This window comes from Podarcis cretensis (assembly GCF_951804945.1).
Source record: "Podarcis cretensis genome assembly, chromosome: 4".
In the NCBI taxonomy this organism is placed as follows: Eukaryota; Metazoa; Chordata; class Lepidosauria; order Squamata; family Lacertidae; genus Podarcis; species Podarcis cretensis.
Genome location: NC_137173.1, coordinates 90,825,735 through 90,845,889, shown reverse-complemented (window position 1 = coordinate 90,845,889; position 20,155 = coordinate 90,825,735). Strand labels below are relative to the sequence as shown.

Genomic DNA, 20,155 nt, shown 5'->3' with positions numbered 1-20,155 from the left:
CCAGCTTCCCCACCAGAGCATAGTGGGGGGGAAGAGTCCCAGGCATCGAGGGCAGAGGATTCCACACCAGGGAGTGAAGATAAGTCAGGGCTGGCCACGCCTCCATCGGAGAGCCAGACAACGGAGGGGAGGTCAGATCCGGGCAGTATCCCGGAAGAGGGAAGCAGTGACAGAAGCAGTGTGACGGTCAGGAGGAAGGTCACTGGGTTGGCGCGAGAGGCAAGTTCAAATGTACAGGAGCGCGGGACAGCAGAGAATGAGGATTGGGAACCGGGTCCTAAAGCCCGCCGGAGACAGGGGGAGGAGTCAGCCGACTCAGCGTCGGAAGAGTCCAGAAAGGGGAAAGCCCCGGTGGGCAGGAGGACCCAGAGGAGGAGAGAACAACGGAAAAGGTGGAGCAGGGCTAGGATCTTAAACTGGTGTCAGAGGGGAGGAGATTCAGACAGGACTTCGCCGGTCTAGGGTTTAAGACGTAGAGCTGCCCGCTGCGGCTTTGGAATGGAAGTTGAACCTCAATAAAGACTTTTGTACATAACGACGATTTGGCGTTGGTCCTCTGTGAGCTGGGACCTAGGGGCAGCTCTGACAACTGCTATCTCAGAACCTTTTAAATAAAATGCTAAGAACCGAATGTAGGATCTTGTGGTTACAAAGCAAGTACACCACACCTGAGCTACAGCCCCTTCTCCACTGTCAACTTGAATTAATGTAAAGGTGTGAATGTCTTTTGAGGCTCAAGTCAACCGGCAATGCAATTCATTTCTTTCAATGGTATATCCAAGCTGGAGCTCAACTTTCAATAAATAAAAATTCTACCCATTTCAGCCAAGCAAAAATGAACTGCTCTGATTTTCTTTAGCCTTCCCTTGTCGTTATAAGGCCCACAGAAGAGCAGGCCTTTAATAGTTGGGTTTTGGGTACAGTACGCCAACTCTAGCAAAAACAAAAGCACTCGCATACATTTAAAGACTACAGTGGTTTATTCGGAGGCTGGGGGATCTCAAGCAGATTCCAGATGGACACACGTCATATCAGTAAATAAAAGAGACAGAGAAGAAAATCCAAGAATTAAAATGAAGTGGGCAGGGAGGCCATGAACAGAGAGATACTGCTGGGCCAGTTGTTAAAGGGAGGGGGGGAAATGTCAACTTCAGACTCCAAGAACCATCCTACTATCACAAAAGCGGCATGCTGGAGAGGCAGGTATATCACCAAGTGTCTCAGAGTGTATAGGGTTTGCAAGAGCAAAAAGAGAGAAACACTATCTTCTTGGCAGGCTCATGAGGAGGATGGGTTGCGATTACACACAAGTAACAGACCGCCACTTTCTGAGACTGGGGCTCAGCTTCTATTCAGCACGGAGGAGAAGGATGTCGTGCTAACGGTTTGACTACCTTCCATTCATTCAAACAGATGTTGCAAAACAGTCTCAGTGCAGGTGCCAGCAGCTGCAGTGGTATGTGGGAGAAGCACATGGGCACGCAGCAGCCCGCAGCTTAGTCGTTTTGCTTCTCTGGAGCAAAGGCATTTGGTTTCTGTGCAAAGGTTTCCGCAACCAGCAGTGGGAAAACCAGGGAAGCGTCAGCATAAACCTGTCAAGAGAAGAATACCGAAGAGTGCCTCTCCTCAAGAGCTTTTCATTTGTTTACTCTAAAACTCACCGGTCTTGCCGATGGCAAGTTCCATGTCCCACCCCTGCCAATACCATGATATGCCAGTCCCCTCCTTTCCCCCGCATGTACCTTGACAGGCTTGGCATCCATGCGGATCTTCCCCCAGGAAACTGCTTCGTCAGGCCGAGCTCCTGAGTCTGAGCCATCAAACTCCTGTGCCGTGTTGACGTATACAGAAAAGTCGGCACCGTTTCTCTGAGGAGGTACAATAATTGGTGACATCAGACATACGGAGCAGAATTGGCTCAGTGGTAACCAAAGGTCTGCTTGCACAGCAAATCTGATACCAAATACAACTGTTCCACATATGGACTTGGAGATAAGCGGAGATGCATATACAAAACTACCTTATATCACTTTAAGACAAGTGGTCTGTTTATTGATCTTTTAATTGCAATTGGAGGGGGGAGAGGAAGGGGAAACTGGGATACAAAGCATATCAATTTAAGATGAGTGGTCCAATTAGCACAAAAGCACTATGAGATTTCATAGAGTTCTTTCCTCGTGGCCAAGATCCTTTTAAAAAGATGGCAGGAACCGAACCTGTGTGCAAAATGTGTACTAATTCACTGAAATATGGGCTCCCTTCCCCCAAATATCAGGAACTTCCAAGGCTCAGCCTGGGAGGAACTTGAAAGTTGCATGGGGTGGGGTGCCTTGGAGTGAACCACTCAAGGCTTAATAGGTTCAATGAGCCTATATAGCTTGGCAGGACTTATGCAGCATATGAATTCGTTGCTGACCAGTGGCCATGTCAGCTGAGTGGCCATGTCAGCTGAGAAGATTCCACCTAAACATTAAGAAGAACTTCCTGACAGTAAGAGCTGTTCGACAGTGGAATTTGCTTCCAAGGAGTGTGGTGGAGTCTCCTTCTTTGGAGGTCTTTAAGCAGAGGCTTGACAACCATATGTCAGGAGTGCTCTAATGGTGTTTCCTGCTTGGCAGGGGGTTGGACTCGATGGCCCTTGTGGTCTCTTCCAACTCTATGATTCTAATGGAAGTTCAACAGCATCTAGAATTAGCTCCCCATGCCCAAAGCCAGCAAGCAAGCAGCATCATGCCATCTCAACCCATGTGCCTTTGTTCTACGAACGCATACCATGCTTTTGCAACATCTTCCACCCCAAACAAACCCTGCCTTTCTGCACTGTGCATTTGTCCCTACTGCACAATCTGCCTCACCATGAGGTTGGCGTTAGCAATGTGGTGCTTGACAAGTCCTCCTCCCAAGATGATCATTCCTGTTTTCCGGGCAAATATGGCCTGCGTATTGATGAGCCTCAGATCTGAGAGAGATATAAGTTTAAGTATTAGACAAGCAGCACAGTAAACAGTGTCATACTTTGGGGGTTGGTAGACCCAGAATGTCTGGTACACAGCATACAGATTCCACTAGCTGTCTCCCTTCCTCTGAAAGTAGAAACCAGTGGTAGGTACATAACAGAAACCAGGGAGAGACTTACTTATGTTGCGCAAATCTCAGCTCACCTTCCACAATGTCCAGCACAAGGCCTGGTTTCTTATAGGAGTGGAAGAAAATCATGTCCCCCAGGGAACCATCAGTCAACGCCGGACTCAGTACAGGGATGCTGTTCTGCCAGGAACACAATTAGCATTATAAGCGGAAGTGGGTATTTATTTCATATGGCAGAGGTATCCTGGAAGGGAGGGCAGAGCGTGGGAGTGGGAGACAGAATTGAAATGCAGAAAAATAGTAAATGCACAACACAGAACTATGCCTTAATGGTTGGATGGTAGGGGTCAAGGCTACCAGCTGGGAAATGAATGGGATTACGAAGCCAGAAAAATAATAGGCTATGCCATATCACATACATAGGACAGACCCTCAGACGATTGAAGAGTGGAAGGCACACATCCCATCAGGAAGTGACAAACAAGCAGCATTTCAGCCAGATTACTGGAAACTAATCTTAACGAAAGGCGAGACATGGAACTTAAAACACAGAAGACTTCCTCAGCCTACCTTTTGTGCCCAGTAATAGACAGATTCGGGATTGTTGATTTCCTTGCCAAGCCGAGCAATAAACTTTGATGGAGTCCACTTCACCCCCTGAAAAGCAGGGAGACAGACCACAACTTCAGACTATGCCAACTTCTCCCCAGATTGGTGGGCAAGCTAAGATCCGGGGTGAACCTGCACAGTCTTAATACATGCGATTTCAAAGAAAAAGAAAAGAAAAATCCTCTTTGTGGGAGCAAATAAGAAACCCAACAATACTGGCAGGGGGGAAAAATGGCCTTGAGATCACACATTAGATAGAATAAGACATGTCTCCGTTGCTGTTTCATCCTCTTCCATGCTGGGAGTTTTCCTTTTCCAAAGATGAGGCCAGAACTCACGGCAGACAGCTCTCAAGTGTATTTTGCAATTACCACGTTGGGGGTATACATGGGGGGTGGAGAAAGAATAATAGCACAAAGGCACACCATTCCTAACATTTCAACTCTCACCTCTGTGTCCTGCTCTGTCACCATCTGGTCCAGGATTGGCATCAGCCAGTCCTCAAACTTGCAGTAATTGTCATTGGGCACCAGCAGATTCCCAATCCTGGAGAAGAGGAGGACACAGCTGGGAAGTAAAGCCTGGCTAGGGACTTTGCCCCACCTTGCTCCTTCCTCCCGCAGAAGTTAAAACATACAGTCAATGCCCTCCCTGCAGCAGAGTATGAGACTGGTTGGATCATACAAACCAGAGGAAACCCAGAAGGGATCAATTTCTCTGGTCACAAATAAATCACCCATCTTGTTTCCCAATGGTGGCCATCAGATCATCAGCCCTCCCCACTACAAGTAAAGATAAACGACCCCTGGATGGTTAAGTCCAGTCAAAAGCAACTATGGGGTTGCAGCGCTCATCTCGCTTTCAGCCCGAGGGAGCCAGTGTTTGTCCACAGACAGCTTTCTGGGTCATGTGGCCAGCATGACTAAACCGCTTCTGGCGCAACAGAACACTGTGATGGAAACCAGAGCGCACAGAAACGTTGTTTACCTTCCCACCACAGTGGTACCTATTTATCTACTTGCACTGGTGTGCTTTCGAACTGCTAGGTTCGCAGGAGCTGGGACAGAGAAAGGGAAGCTCACCCCGTCGCGGGGATTCAAACCACCAACCTTCTGATCGGCAAGCCCAAGAGGCTCAGTGGTTTAGACAACAGCGCCACTCGCACCCGTCCCCTCCCCACTACCTCTGCTGGTACCTGTTAATCCCACTCTGTCGTAGTTCCTTTCCACGCAAGCTGAAGTCTCCAACGTAAGTGGGTGCCAAGCATTTGATGAGATCTTCTTCCACACCACCTGCTGTGGTCACCAGCACATCCACCTACACAAACCAAAGAATGTGGGCTATAGTGCTTGCCAAGACTTGCAGCTATGAGAATCCTTTAGACCCAAGTTCTGTAAAGGGATTAATCCATCCTTAAGTCATGAAGCATCAGTAGCCAGTATCTCTTTCCCATAAGTGGAGGTAGTTCCTTTAAAGTTCTCTCCAGCCCATTAGAAGACGGCATACAATGTTTATCATGAGAACATATGAGAGAGACAAGAATGATATTGGTGTAGAACACTAGGGATTCTTCTCTACCCTTTCGCAACCACATAACTGAAAAGGAAGATTTTTCCTTGATATACAGAAGGAGGAAACACCTCCCAGGTTTGGACAATACCATGTTGTGTTGCACCAGAAAGCGGATGGTCTCACGGACACCTGAGCTGATGAGGTTGGAAGTGAAGCCCAAGAAGATTGTACAGCCTGTTAGGTGGCGGGAACAGGGATTCAAGTCGGCATTGTTCCCTTCATCCTCGGCCAGTGGCGTCAGCTTCGCTTCTATCTGTAAGGAAGAACCCAACTATCTGAATCAAGCTTCAGCACAACAGCACAATGCAGGGATTGAACTAAATGGCAGCACCACAAAGTTTAGCACATCATCGCCCTAACTAGCTAAGTACAAGCAGCAAGAAGTTTGCTAGTGACATATGAAGGAAGCAAAACAAAAACAAAAACTGGTGAACAGTTGTAGAGAACTGAGGGTAGCATCAATGCACAAAATATGCAGATTTGGAGAAAAATACTGGTTTGACCACTTTATCTTCAAATCAGAAAACGTGATCATCAGAAAAGGAGATAAATGTAAACTGCAGTTTTTTTAACAACAACAACAACAATTTTTATTTATACCCCAGCCAAGGCCGGGCTCAGGGCAGCTAACAAGCAATAATAAAAACAAGTTGAATGAATACAACTTAAAAACAAGATTAAAACACAACATTAAAATATTAAAATGCAGCCTCATCACAGGAGGAGAAAGGAAAAAGAAAGAGGGGGAGGGAATCAAATTGGCACCAAGCCAAAGGCCAGGCAGAACAACTCTGTCTTACAGGCCCTGCAGAAAGAAATCAGATCCTGCACGGCTCTGGTCTCATGAGACAGAGCGTTCCACCAGACCGGAGCCAGTGTTGAAAAGGCCCTGGCTCTGGTTGAAGCCAATCTAACTTCCTTAGGGCCCGGGACCACTAGGGTGTTGCTATTTATAGACCTTAAAGTCCTCCATGGGGCATACTGAAGTATTGAAGCCACTGAAGGTATTGACTGTGTGTTCTCAATCCATGCAATCAAAGTAGGACTTTCCTATCAATCAATGTAGATGTTTATGAACATCATACCAGCTCAGACTTATAAAATACTGTTCACACCCAAGGCTTAGAGCTAATAGGACTATGGAATATTGCTGGGAAAGGGTAAAAAAAAGTAGCCAACTTCAGTGTTGTCTTACTCTTAGCACTGTATGTGTAGATGGGTGTTGTCTCTCTTTGTGCAAGATACATGACTGGTGTCAGAGAAGAATGCTGTGATGTACATGCAGGAATTTATAGAGCTCTATGTGCTGCAGCAAAGCAGCAAGCTAACTCCACAGTTATGAGATCCAGCCCAATTTTCCTCCTTCCCACCTGATCTACCCCAGTTCTCACCATCGGGACTCATCCTGGCTACTCACCATGCGGTTGATCTCGTTCACAGCCTGCCCAAAGCTGGTAGCCTGGAAACCCGTGGTGAGGTAAGACTGGAGCAAGGCATGATAGTCTAATCCACGGTCAAAGTCATAGCCATGCACTGTCAAGCTCCCCTCAGGTAGTCCCTCACTGGGCTTCAGCACAGCAGCCACTGCCCCAGCAGGTAGGTCGCCTGCCACATTCTCCATCAGGTGAACACTGGGGAGGCTGACACCCTAGGACAAAGATCGTTAATTAAGAAGACTCCTGAAAAAGCATGCTTTCAAAACTTCTCGCCATGTGAGTATTACAGAATCTTAGTGATAAAGTACCTCCCAGATTTCTAGCCTTCCAAAAAGGGAAACACAAGTGCTAGAAACTGAGATATGAAAGCTGGGAGCTAAATGGCACCTTAAACCTAGGTTATGGGCAAAACAATGGAATGTCTAGGCACTTTTTTTTAATAACAAGGATACAAAGCATACAAAGCTGAAAATGCATGCTAAAATATTATGTTCATTTTTCACATGGCCTAGTCCTTTCCCCGCCCACCCCCCTAATATTCTTAAAAGGGTCTTTTCTCCTGTCTTCAGAGAGTAGCTGGAAGCGGGGAGGCAGAAAAAGATCCTCCTTTCCTTCCACTCTGCAGTCTTAATCTGAAATCTTAGGTGCAGTACTGCACCCAGAGCTCAGAAACTACTTGCGCTAATGAAATTCCCTGTCGCAAAATGGGAGTTTCAGATGCTGTGGAAACAACAATTTGCATCATCTGTCAACTTCAAGTATTCTGGAAAGGCTCGTTCCCCACACCACCACGATGAAGAACGTCCCTGAACAATTCTTCCCAGTTGAGCAAAAATACAGACAGCGGTTCAAATTCTTGGCCAGCAGCGGCAGGACATGATGTAAGACCATGACCAGCGCTGCAACCCCAACCACAGTGCTCACCCCAACAACAATATGGTGCCGTTGTTAATCCTTATTGCATTGCAGGGAGTTGGGTTAAATGACCTTCCAACATTTTGACTTCACCCCCAAAGATGCACTCCTTTATTGTCAGAGGGATGCCAACAAATGCTGAATTATTATTATTATTAAATGACAAAGAAATTATTATTATTATTATTATTATTATTATTATTATTATTATTATACAAAGAATTATTATTATTAAATGGTGAATATTAATAATAATTATTATTACTTTATTGCATTGCAGGGGGCTGGTCTAGACGACCCCTGGGATGAATTCAAGAGATGCATTCAAAGCAGGAGGGAAAAAGAAATGCAAATAAGCACTTTCCCGGCCCCGCCCCTCGCCCCGCCCACAGCGCAGCTATAGCCCCGCCCATACCGCTTTGGCAAACCGGGTCCCCGAAGCGTCTGCCTCCTCTGCGGCAGCGCGCGCATGCGCCTGGGGGCGGGGAGCGCGAGGCGAGGCTCACCTGCGACCTGAAGTGGTACAGCCCGGAATTCTGCCGCCGCCGCTTCCTGCATAATGCCCAGGGTCGGTTCCAAATATTACGGGGGGGGGGGGAAATGTGTGGGTGAGAGAAAGAGAGAAAGACAGGGAACCGAAAGGGCTCCTGTCACCACAGGGTAGGCTTGCTTAGCGCCATGTTCCCCTGTCAGGAGGAGTATTGAAGGCTCTCCCCGCCGGCTTGCGAGGAGGCCCCTTCTGCCCCTCACGCGGCGGCGGCGGGGCCGGGAAGCGGGACAGCGCGCGAAGGGAACGGCGGCCTTACCTCATAGAGCCGGGCCCGACCAGCCAATGGCCTCCTCTCGCTCCCCTCGCTGGTTCTACGCAGGCGCTCTCCTCGCCGCCTCACGGAGATGCCGCGGGAAGCTCCTCATGGCGGCGCAGGGGAGCGGAAGGGGTTAAACGCCGGCGGCGGCGGGAGGGGGAGGCGCTCGCGCGTCGTTCGGACTTGTTTCTTTACCTTCTTGCTCCTTTAAGGAAGTGGGCGGGGTTTCGGGGGAGGAAAGCGCAGGCGCTGCGCTGCGTCGGAGGCTAGCTTCAAGTAAGGGCGGAAGTGGTATGTGCTGCATAGAGATGCTTTGGGCATCTGAGAAGGTGCAGGCAGTGCGTGGGTCCCCGGGGTGGGGGCTGGGGAGGCAAGGGAAGGGTCGAACCCCCCCCCCCCGCAAAGCAGGAATCTTACACCCAACATATTGCCCCTTCCAAGTTTATGCTGTTGCATACAAATTTCCCTTTATGGAACAAAATTTGCCTCTGTTGACTGTGGTGTAGCATCCTTTCACTCAGCTATGAAGCTCAGTGGGTGGGTGATTTTAGCCCATTTTCCTCTTCTGGACAAATGAACACTAGAGTTGCATGTATGATGACCTTAAAACATATGCTGTGTGTATTAAAAACATCAAAAACTGGTGGTCCAGAAACAGCCTGTGCAAACAGTCACCACAGAACAACTTAAGTGCAACTCCTCACCCTTCTAACAGAAATAGCATCTCAGACTGAAGTGAGCTGAAGCGGGGAGGAGCATTGTGACACCTTAAAATTGTGTGTGTTTGTGTGTGTAAAATGTAAGGTAAAGGACCCCTGGACGGTTAAGTCCAGTCAAAGGCGACTGGGGTGCGGCGCTCATCTCCCTTCAGGCTGAGGGAGCCGGCATTTGTCTAAAACACAAACACACAAATCATGGAATTGTAGAGTTGGAATGGATATAGTCAAAACCCTTGCAATGCAGGGATCTTTTTGCCCAACATTGAGCTTGAACCCAGGACCCTGAGATGAATATTCTTCTCTATTGGAGGTTTTCAAACAGAGATTGTGTGGCCATTTGTCATGGATGCTTTGGTTTGGATTTTTGCATTGCAGGGAGGTCGGACTACTTCCCTGTCTACATCCAAGTCACTCATTTTCATGTGCAGATTTCCCTTGCTATAGTATGACTGTGTTTCTCAGAGGGGGTTAATTCTCAGAGGACAATTCTGTATACAACAGCATAAATTTGGAAATATGTTGCAGGGGGTTGGACTAGATGACCCTCGGGGACCCCTTACAATCCTGTAGTTCTAAGAGCCTCATGCTCTCTACTGACCGAGCTGCCTTACCATTTTATATTACAATTAACCAGTGCTTTTTTCTGGGGGGACGCAGGGGTACGCACACCTAAACGTTTTGTGAATCTTTGTACTTTTGTCCATTTACTGTATTTATTTTTCCCAATTTGAACTACAAAATGGTGATTTTTTTTTGAGTCAAAATGAGAGTACCCCTAAACATTTTTTTAGAAAAAAGCACTGCAATTAACAAACAAAATCCTTTCCACCTGCCCTCTAACTCCAGTTCTACAAGGAGACAGGTCCTTCCCTTGCTCCCCCCCCCCAACCCACACACTGCCTGCACCTTCTTAGATGCCCATGGAAGTCAAAGGTATCTCTACGCCTGCACTTTCCGATTTTCTCCCCCCAAACCCCCACTTCCTTAAAGGAGAAAAAAAAGATGGCCTGTCCAGCTAGGACTGAGGAAATAAACAACATTCAATCTATACCACAATGTATAGGGAGAGGTAAGAGACTCATAAACTTACAGGGCATACTCCACTCACAGAAAAAAAGATAACTAATGTGGGCACTTATGTCAGCCTTCTTAAGACCAAACTAAACATGCTCTCTTCCCCACAATGCCACAGTGTTAATGAAAATGGCCTCCTGTGTCTATTATTATTATTATTAGTTGGTCAACGTTAGTTTTGCTCTCATAACTTGTTGCTCTGATTTAACATCTTACCCTGGAGAACTTACCTCTCCCTTTTTGGACATCTTGCTGCGGTTTCTATTTGATGCTGGACTCAGCAGCTGAAGTTCGAAACCCTCATCTGTGTTTAGTGCCTACCTGTTTGGTGTTTGGGAAATAAAACATAAGGACATAATTATTGTGTGCATACCATGTTAGGGTCAGCACTTCCTGGTGCAGCCAGAATGCGATTGTGATCTAGGGTTCTTAGAGACTCAATACCTTCAGGTAGTATTCACTTACTGGCAATGTTCAGGTTGTGCAGTTATACTTAATTGAGAAGTCTTGCTCAACAAGCCTGCTTTTCCCAAACACCAGACTTTGTGCAATAAAGGAAGTGGTGAGAAAATGTACTGGAATGTGTGGGATAACATTTCATTTGGCTCAAGGTCATCTTACTTACCCTCAAACCATCAGAAAGAATGTTCATTAAATAGACAACATTGCCTAATCTGCCTGCAAGCAAATGCTCAAATATGTTAGTCTGGAAGCACCTTAGTCAAAAGGAGCTGGGTCCTGTGTATGGACCTGGTTCTTGTACCAGCTCTAGATTGGCCACACATATTTGCCTTTCTCTCCCCCCCCCCCCCACTTGCCAGAATGACTGACAGGGCTTTGACTATGTTAAGCCCCAGTACAGTTTGGATTGCACCTTCAATATCCAGGATAAATATCCAGGATATTATCATTCTTTTCCTCCAGGATCAAAACTCTATACTTTTGTGTCAGGGCTTCCCCTAGACGCTGGTGGCGCTGTGGGTTAAACCACTGTGCCGCTTGGGCTTGCCGATCGAAAGGTCAGCGGTTCGAATCCCCGCGATGGGGTTAGCTCCCGTTGTTTGGTCCCAGCTCCTGCCAACCTAGCAGTTCGAAAGCACACCAAAAAGTGCAAGTAGATAAATAGGTACCGCTCCGGCGGGAAGGTAAATGGCATTTCCGTGCACTGCTCTGGTTTCGCCAGAGATGAGCGCCGCAACCCCAGAGTCGTTTGTGTCTGGACTTAGTTGTCAGGGGTACCTTTACCTTTCCCCTAGACATAAGCAGTGCTTAGTAAGCAGTGCATTTTTAATGCTTTATTAACCATAATTGCATCCATACATTCAAGACATATTATTATCTATAAATCTAACTTATCAGAACAAAATTCCAACAACAGAATGTAAGTCTTCCTAGTATCAATTTAGTACATAATTTTGACTTCCTGTCCTCATCTTTTCACTCTAGTAAACCTATTGCCTTAACTTACCAACATATTAATAATAATAATATTAGTAAGCAGTGCTTTTTTGGTACGGAAATACGTGGCGAGTACTCATATCTCAATGATGGGTGCCAGCACAAAATGGCTACTCTGCATTTGTGAGCACCACCAGACACAAAAAACACTGTTAGTAAAAGGGAAGTTTATTCTTAATAAATTTGTCTGTTGCCCTTCTTCCCTGTTTTGAAAAATATGTGCAGAAGTGGTTTGCAGCTTTTATCTCATCCCGACAGCAATTCTTTATCTAGGGGAAAGAGATGAGGCAATGGAAAAAGCTGCCACCAGCAACCCTTCCTCCTTAAAGCTAGGAGGCAACTGTAGATTGAGAGAGGAACTCGGGTGATGAATGTGTGATATATACCTGTTGGGAATTGTCACATTGGAGAGCCAGGGTTACTGTCACCTTGTCAGCTTCGTTTATCCGTCAGCATGCTCAATTCATTTCTGCGTGTGCTGCCCATCTTCATAATTTGGTTCATGTATGTGATGTAAGGAGGCTACAAAACATTAATGCAACAATAAATCAGTATTGAAAATGCCACTGCACTTTCTCCTTACGTGAGAAAAGCCCGCAGGCAATATGTGCATCCCACTTGCTTTCAGGCCCATTAGAAGAAACAGTTCTCCCACCTGGCAAATAATGTATTTTTCTCTGCATTCAACAAATTATGGAATTTGCATCCCTGTAATAAACAAATAGGGCGTGAAATGAATAGCAGGATATGGGGATATAGATATAGATAGTGTTTTGCTTTTAGTTTATATTAACACAACTATAGCAACAAAGAAGCAAACTAAAACAAAGCAAAAATGGGGCTTTCATAAGTTTTGCTCTTTTCCAGGGGTGTGCTAATACCTTTTTATTCAGTAAGAGGTAAAGTTCCATTTAGACTAGCTCTAAGAAGATTAGAAACTTGTGGTAGGTTGGGGGGCTGTTAATATAAGAGACCACTGACAGTTAAAGTTTACCTTGAGAATCATCTGTTACTACTTAGGTGGCACTTATTAAAAATAATTTGCTGTGCATTACACCCCTAGCTGGGTGGGGTTTTTTATCGTCTGATCAAGGTTGCACAGTAATAGAAGATCTAACCAGTTCTACCCCATGAAAGGGGTTCCCTGTTAACATGTCCAAAGAGATATTCTGCTTCTCTTCTGAGAAAGCAAACAGGTTGCCCTTAACTCTGAGGGTCAAATCCACAGGTTTGGGGGGGGGGGAGATGAATGAAAGTGACTGAAAACTTTTAAAAATACGGCCGTATTTTCAGATCTTGGGGGAGGGGGAACCCTCTTCTACAATCCCTTGTTTACAAGTGGTGCTGGGAATGATATCAGGTGAATATGGCTGTGGCACCTGTGGTTTGCTGCATTTGAGTTTGCTTTTTTGCCTTTCTAAAGGAAAGCATTTCTCCTCTAAGAGCTTTCTTTCTGCAAACTTGTGTCTCCATGTTGATGAAAGGAGGAAATGAGGATATGCTGGGTCCCCACTCCATGCCACCACATGTTCAGTCTGGGAGAGGGTCAGTCTTTTGCAACAAGGTGCACACCCATGGGAATGAGAGAACATGATGTCTTGATGTGCCAGGGAGAGGCCTGGGGACATGGAAAGAACAAGGATTGGATAATTTAGGTGGGGTTGGAGACAGAAAGCCAGGGCATCCTTTTAGGTTTGCTAAGTGTTGGACCAGTCACAGGCAGAAGTGGAATTGGAGGAAAGTAACGGTATTTTTATTGCCTCGTTGGCTCGACCAGAGAACCAGTGGTTAGATTCTTGGGTTGGCGAATAATAATAATAATAATAATAATAATAATAATAATAATAATAATAATTTTATTTATACCCTGCCCTCCCCAGCCAAGGCTGGGCTCAGGGCGGCTAACAAGCAATAATAAAAGCAAGTTGAATGAATACAACTTAAAAACAAGATTAAAATACAACATTAAAGAAACTTGTGTCCAAATCTCTACTCAATCACAAATCTTAAGACCAACTAGCCATTCTTTCTCAGCTTAGCATCATCTCAAAGGACTGTCGTGAGAGGGAAAATTGAACTATATATGCCAGACTTTTTGGACCCCTGGGTCCAAACTGGGGGAAAGCATGGGCACCACACCCAAATAACAACCAAGCACAAACCATAACCTATTTTGATGGTTACAATAAAAGGCTTCTTTCAAGCCAAACTTCAGCAGTGAGAGGTGACCTTGTGGGTGCCAGGGAAGAGCTTTGCGGGCATACGGGCACCTGCGGGTACCATGTTGGCAACCCTTGATTCAGTCCACCCTGAGCCCTTTGGAGGAAAGATAGGATAGAAACTGACATTCGTTAATGATTTACTTTAAAAAAGCTAATTGGACTCGACTGTGTAAATTGGACTCGACTGTGTAGCCCCCAAGGTCTCAGCTGTTGCCTTGGTGGTCAGCAGCCTAGTAGCCAATTTCTAAGATGAGTTATGCTGATGCTCAAGCCTGCCTGGAAGCTGCACCAATTGACTGCCATCTTGTGAAAAGTTTTCACAAGATGCTAAGAAGAGTAGGGGGCTGGCGTCCACTTCCGCCTGCAGAGAAGGACTTGGGTTTACTGCTCAAGAGCAGAACCCAGTCGCTGTGTCACCAACAGGTCCCTGAAGAGCTCTGTGGAACCGTCTCTGCCATGGCAACCATGTAAACATTTGCAGTAGTAGCACTGCATGTGTTTTAGATGCAAAAAATTAATAAAGCTATCGTTGCCAGAATAAATTATTGAGGTAGAGAGAGGCTCTGTCTAACCTTTTGTTTTTCACATGAGGGCTCTTCACACAAAGAGCTCAAATGCGTAAACACAGGGTGGTGAAGTCGCTGTTTGTGCTCTCCAGAAAAATAAACCTAGGAGTTGGCTCTTTGCAAATAGGCGGAGGAGGTGGATGGAATGGGGGCCAGAAAGGGCTAGGAACAGAAAATTACCATGTCTAAAGTAAGACAGTATCTGTGTTTTATCCACAGTATTTGCTTTTTAAAAACCCTGTAATTCTCTAGACTGGTTGGTATATAATAGTATCCCCCCCCTCGATTATCTTCCCTCTTTCTACAGCCACCAACAGTAAGAAATAGGTTTTTAGGGTTTCCTTTTACGATAAAAGAAAAAGAGGACAGGAGCCATTTGAGGAAACCAATTCCCCTCCCCTGTGTTTCAGACTTCCTGATTTTGCCCGAAGAGCACCTTTATCTCTGGCCAGTGCCTAGGTTCTACACATTGAATGGCTATTGTTAGACATTTATATTTAATTGAACTTGGGTACTACATATCTATAGTGCCAGAAGCACAAATCTTTCCTCCTCATTTTCTCTCCAAATGTGCCAGGTTGTTGTACGCTGATAACATTTCTATAGTTATTATGGAGCAAAGAAAATAATTGCCACAAATGATCCTAAAAATGTGCTACTTTTCATGTTTTAACCTTAAATTAATTTTGCCTTCCTGTTTCCTGTGCGCACATAGCTGGCCTTGCCTCTTCTAAAATCCAAAATGGCACTCCTTAGGGTAAAGAATGGCATATGGTGTTTAATTCCTAAAATGATGTGAATTGGGGTATCTCTCTCACTCACACATAAAGCCACACACATCTCTTCCTTTCTCTGCCATAGTGCACATCGTCTCTCACAAAGCACAAATAATAAATTCTCTTTCTGCCCAACTGCACCTCTTTCAAGCACACCCCCGCCATGGGTGAAGGAAGTGCTTGTCACCTCCCCTTTCATTTTATTTATTTTTTAATATTCCCCCACCCCAATCAAACTGCAAAATGCATGAAGGCCACCAACCTATTGCCTCCCTGCCTTAGGCTGTTTACTCTCCCCAGATCATATCCCTTACTGGTTTTCCTCTGCAGAGCACTTTCGGCTTGCTGGAATGTAACTTTGAACTGTGATAGTGCCCCTTTGTTGTCTGGGAGAAGGATGGAGGTGTGTTAGTGTAGAAACCTCAGACTATGGAGTGGCTGGAGTGTAGCCAGTTGTACAGAGTTGCACCCATTGCTCCTCCCTAAGTGGTTGGCATCCATCTGTCTCCGGCGGCAAGAGAAATGCACTTTTCGAGGTGAAGTCAACTGTTGGGAGGTTACAGTGCCTGCTGTGGTTGTAGAGACTGATACAGGAGAGACATGTTTTGTTTCAGCTGGGCCAGATGAAGGTGTCCAGTTGGTTTGCTGTAGATGCGTCATGGGGTTTCTTCTCTCTGCGCTCCTCCCAGCAGTCATTCCTCCTCTGGTCATATGATTCCTCCTCCACCCCCATCGTTCTGCCCGGACGCTGAGGTCCAGCTCTGAGGTCCAGCTTCTGGCGGTTCCCTCATTGCGAGAAGCAAAGCTATAGGGAACCAGGCAGAGGACCTTCTCGGTAGTGGTGCCCACCCTGTGGAACGCCCTCCCATCAGATGTCAAAGAGATAAACAACTACCTGACATTCAGAAGACATCTTAAGGCAGCCCTGTTCAGAGAAGTTTTTAATATGTGGCATCTTAGTGTATTTTTGGTCTTTGTGGAAGCCGCCAAAATGGCTGGGGAAACCCAGCCAGATGGGTGGGGTACAAATAATAAATTATTATTATTATTATTATTATTATTATTATTATTATTATTATTATTGCTATGGATGCACAACCTGCCTGTCAGTGTCTAGGCACTGCGGTTGTCTTCAGTGGATTTCAACATGACAAGGTTGGTGTTGCCAGCCTTAATAAAAGTAATAGTAATAATTCTATACTGCCCATCAACTGAGGATCACAATATGTTTTATAATATAAAAACACAAGAATGCATAGCATAGTAACAAAAAGTTAAATGGCCATAGATTGATAATTCACCAACAGCCTTGGAGAAGAGGAATGGTGCCTACAGATACATAAGGTAGACTCCAGGAGAGTCTCCCTTTTGCCTCTGACCCCATCTACCTCCGGCACGCATCCCCTGTTAAGTTCCCCACAAAGGAATGTGGTCTTTTGAGTTGAACAAGTTTCCCCGCCCCAGAGCATAATGGTGGGAAACTTGTTCAACTCAAAGACCACATTCCTCCCTCAATGCAATTTACGATGAGCCTTCAACATGTTTGTGGGTCTGAATGTACAGAAGACATCTTTAAAAAATACTGCTTCAAGCATCAGCAACCATAAAGCCATAAATGCTTAGTGAGGTAACATATGCAGGGAGAGAGCAAAGCTAAAGACAGGTGTGTTGTTGGTACAAAGAGAAACATACAGGGTAGGGCGGGGTGATGATAAAACAGAAACCCTGGAGTTCTGCATTGACAATTTTTACTTCATCTGCTCCTGTTTTGCAGAGTTTTATTTTAAAATATTTATCCAGACTGTAACTTGCTTTTGTTAGGTATCTCATATTGTCCAGTTGTAATCAGGTATAAGAAAAATAAATAGCCTGGGGAACACATCTAATGCTTTTTAAGGACCTCCACAATATATTATTGTGTAATAAATATCAAATTATGATCCTCTGCTTGAGTGCCTCTTATTCTTTGAACTTTAACACGTGGTCAAGGTTGCAAACCAGCTATATCCTTCACTATAGATCAAGAACAGTGAAATTTATTCCTCCTCTTGCTACCCAGCTTCATTGCAGTCAAAGTGGGAACATGTTCAGTTACACCAAGGATAATTCGTCTCCCTCACCTGTTGCAGTTTAATCGTAACACATGCAGCCAACCAAATCACCAGCAAAGTTAACCTCCATGTATTGATATGCTAATCTGCTATAATTTGTAGCGTCTACTTCAGCGAACAATGAACACCAGCATGTTAGAGATCACCTCTGTACTTCTTGGGAGGAAACATGCAACTTGATTGGAACATAGCTATCAACCGTCCCTTATTTGGCGGGAAAGTCCCTTATCCCAGCGCCGTGTCCCGCTGCTGTCCCTTACTGATGATGTCCCTTAAATTTCCCGGGTTTCAAAGGAAGCATCTCCTCTCCCTCCCTCCCTGCCGGCCAGGAAAGAGGGAGGCTCCAACTGTGTTGCTTGGCTGCGTTGCTCACCCAATAAGGAGTCTAAGAACAACTGGGGGGTGGAGCTTGCATGCCTTGTGCAGATCAAATTGGCTGCATTGCCTGGGGACTCGCCTTTGCTCAGCGCTTCCCAGCGGAGAGGTGATGGTGGTTTTCCTTGCTGCATCCCCTTTGCTGGGTTGCTGCGCTGTGGGAACCACCACTTGAGGCTTCATTTGGCTGCTGGCTGGGCTTTCTGCCTTTGGCTTGGAGGGGCTCAGAAGTTGAACATACCTGTGCTGGGAAAATCCCTTATTTTGGCTGCTGATCCCTTATTTTTGAGGCTGCTGGTCCCTTATTTTCAAATCTGTAAGATGACAGCTATGGATTGGAATGATACTATAAAGGCTGGATCTAGACACATCAAAAATGTGTTTCAGGAAAACGTAAACTTTAATATGGGAAATCACGTTGATGAAGATGGGGCTCCACAGCACCATCTGGTGCCACAGTGTTAGAATACATATAAAACACTTCTTCTTTACTAAAATAGCTGAGTCCCAAGACTACCTTTACTGGCACTGCTATGTACAAAGGATGTAACAAGATTCAGGTTATTACTGTGTCTTCAGACAATTCGGTTAAATTCTAAGCAGTTTAGAATTGGGTGTGAAAGTTGCATGAACATTTTATTTTGCAGCTGAAAGCATTTGATGGTTAACAATTTTATCTTTAAAAATTCAGAATGGACAAGCTCTTTATTGTTGTTGAAATTTCAAGGCTTGATCAAGCGCTATGATCAGATGAGAAAGTAATTGCATTCTTATTCTGCATGTAATACACAGAGGTGACAATGTTATAAAAGACTCTAGATCATTTATATGTATGGATTATTGTGGTTTTTTTCCTATGAAAATTGTAGTATTAAGAAAAGTCTACCTACTCTATAGAGATGCTTTTATGGAATGTGTTTTACTTCTTTTGGCAAGCTTAGCAATATTGGGAGCATTATTTGCAATATGTTTCTGTGAGCAAGGAAGTGGTGCAAGGGAATTATTTTATTTATCAAGAATGAAAGGCACATTTCACTCTATGAAGCCATAAACAGCTTGGAGCCAAGTACCTTAAAGAAAAACTATATCAGACCCTACTGTTGGTAGTGCTGTCACCAGGAACTATCTGGATTACCATTGACCTGTGACAGGGCCTTTTTATTGGTGGTTCTCCATTTGTGAAGAACCACCTCCCTCATTGACTCTCAGGAGAAATTTAAAATCGTTCCTCTTTATTTAGACATTTGGTGGCTGAAAGACATTTTCCATGGCAACTGTGAGATAACTGTTTTTAGAATGTATTTAACAGTTTCTATAATTTTCTAAACAAAATATTGACGTGTTTTCCACCTTGGGCTCCTTTGAGAAGGAAGGGCAGGATAGAAATTGAATGAATAAATATAAATAAATGTGGGCACCCTGTTGTTGTTTTTAAAAAGACATCCTCAGAGTCTCCCCAGAAGGTAAACTGGGGACAGTGATTTACTTTGGACAGGTACCAAAAATATAGGGTTTGTCTTCCATAAATACGGAAAGTTGAAATATATATATTTGCTGCATCTGTGTGTTTTTTCCTGTCAAAACTAGAGTTATTAATGATCTAGCTAGCATTTCAGCAGAACCTCTTTATTCTCATGGAAATATAACCTGGGAATATCTGTCCTACAGCCAGAAAATACTTCCCCTATCCCAGCCTTTTCTACTAAGATACTCGGACAACCTATCTGTTATAAAAAAAAGAGCTTAAAAGATAGCTGGGGCTAGGGAGCAATACAGCTGTCTAGTGTAATGCCCTTAATTTCTTGGGCGACCTAGCACTATCTGTTTTGCTTTAAGGGCATGTCAATCTTTTGTCATCCTCAGCTGAAAGAATAAGATAACATGGAGTTACACTTAATGTTTAATGATATGCAGTGTTTTCTTGCTTGGTACAAGGAGTGCTCTGTTCTGCACATATCATTTATTTATCAGGCATTCAGCTTCCTACCGTATTCTTAGGGATGTGAAGACATTAGTAGAAAATATGCCCTTAGACTCATGGGTATTGCCTTTCAATTGAGGTGTGGTGAAGGAATCATGACTTGAAATTTTATCTCGGATGCTTCAAGCATGAGCATGCACTGGGGCTAAATAAAATGTAAGGCCGCTGATGGATTCAAAGAACAGGCATGTCAAGGATAGAGATGCAAACCAGAGCCCTGTTTGCAACCTAGGATGTCCAGAACAACATCACAACTTGGGCAGAGTGTTGCAGACCCTCCAAGTGTCCCTGTTTTCCAGGGGCAGTCCTGGATTTTCAGAAGAAGAAGAAGAGTTTGGATTTGATATCCCACTTTATCACTACCCTAAGGAGTCTCAAAGCGGCCAACAATCTCCTTTTCCTTCCTCCCCCACAACAGACACTCTGCGAGGTGAGTGGGGCTGAGAGA

At 44.9% G+C, this 20,155-nt stretch overlaps 1 protein-coding gene and 1 long non-coding RNA gene across 3 annotated transcripts; both read right to left on the bottom strand.

Annotated features, from left to right (window-relative positions):
• Positions 1 to 961: 961 nt before the first annotated feature.
• Positions 962 to 8,589, bottom strand: DHPS (deoxyhypusine synthase). 2 transcript variants are annotated; one of them, XM_079972946.1, is made up of 10 exons: positions 8,426 to 8,589; positions 6,686 to 6,916; positions 5,357 to 5,521; positions 4,892 to 5,013; positions 4,146 to 4,242; positions 3,658 to 3,744; positions 3,162 to 3,267; positions 2,856 to 2,959; positions 1,743 to 1,868; positions 962 to 1,592 (listed from the first exon to the last, which is right to left on the bottom strand). In XM_079972946.1, the coding sequence occupies exons 2-10, from the start codon at positions 6,887 to 6,889 to the stop codon at positions 1,497 to 1,499; spliced, it is 1,107 nt and encodes a 368-aa protein (XP_079829072.1). In that variant the 5' UTR covers positions 6,890 to 6,916; positions 8,426 to 8,589; the 3' UTR covers positions 962 to 1,496. The 2 variants fall into 2 exon arrangements, with proteins under 2 accessions (XP_079829072.1, XP_079829073.1); XM_079972947.1 differs by lacking the exon at positions 8,426 to 8,589 and adding an exon at positions 8,126 to 8,401.
• Positions 8,590 to 9,669: 1,080 nt separating this feature from the next.
• On the bottom strand, positions 9,670 to 17,161 carry LOC307214358. The gene is made up of 3 exons (XR_013837969.1): positions 14,084 to 17,161; positions 12,063 to 12,198; positions 9,670 to 10,539 (listed from the first exon to the last, which is right to left on the bottom strand). It is a non-coding gene; the product is annotated as an uncharacterized lncRNA (long non-coding RNA).
• Between the last annotated feature and the right edge of the window lie 2,994 nt (positions 17,162 to 20,155).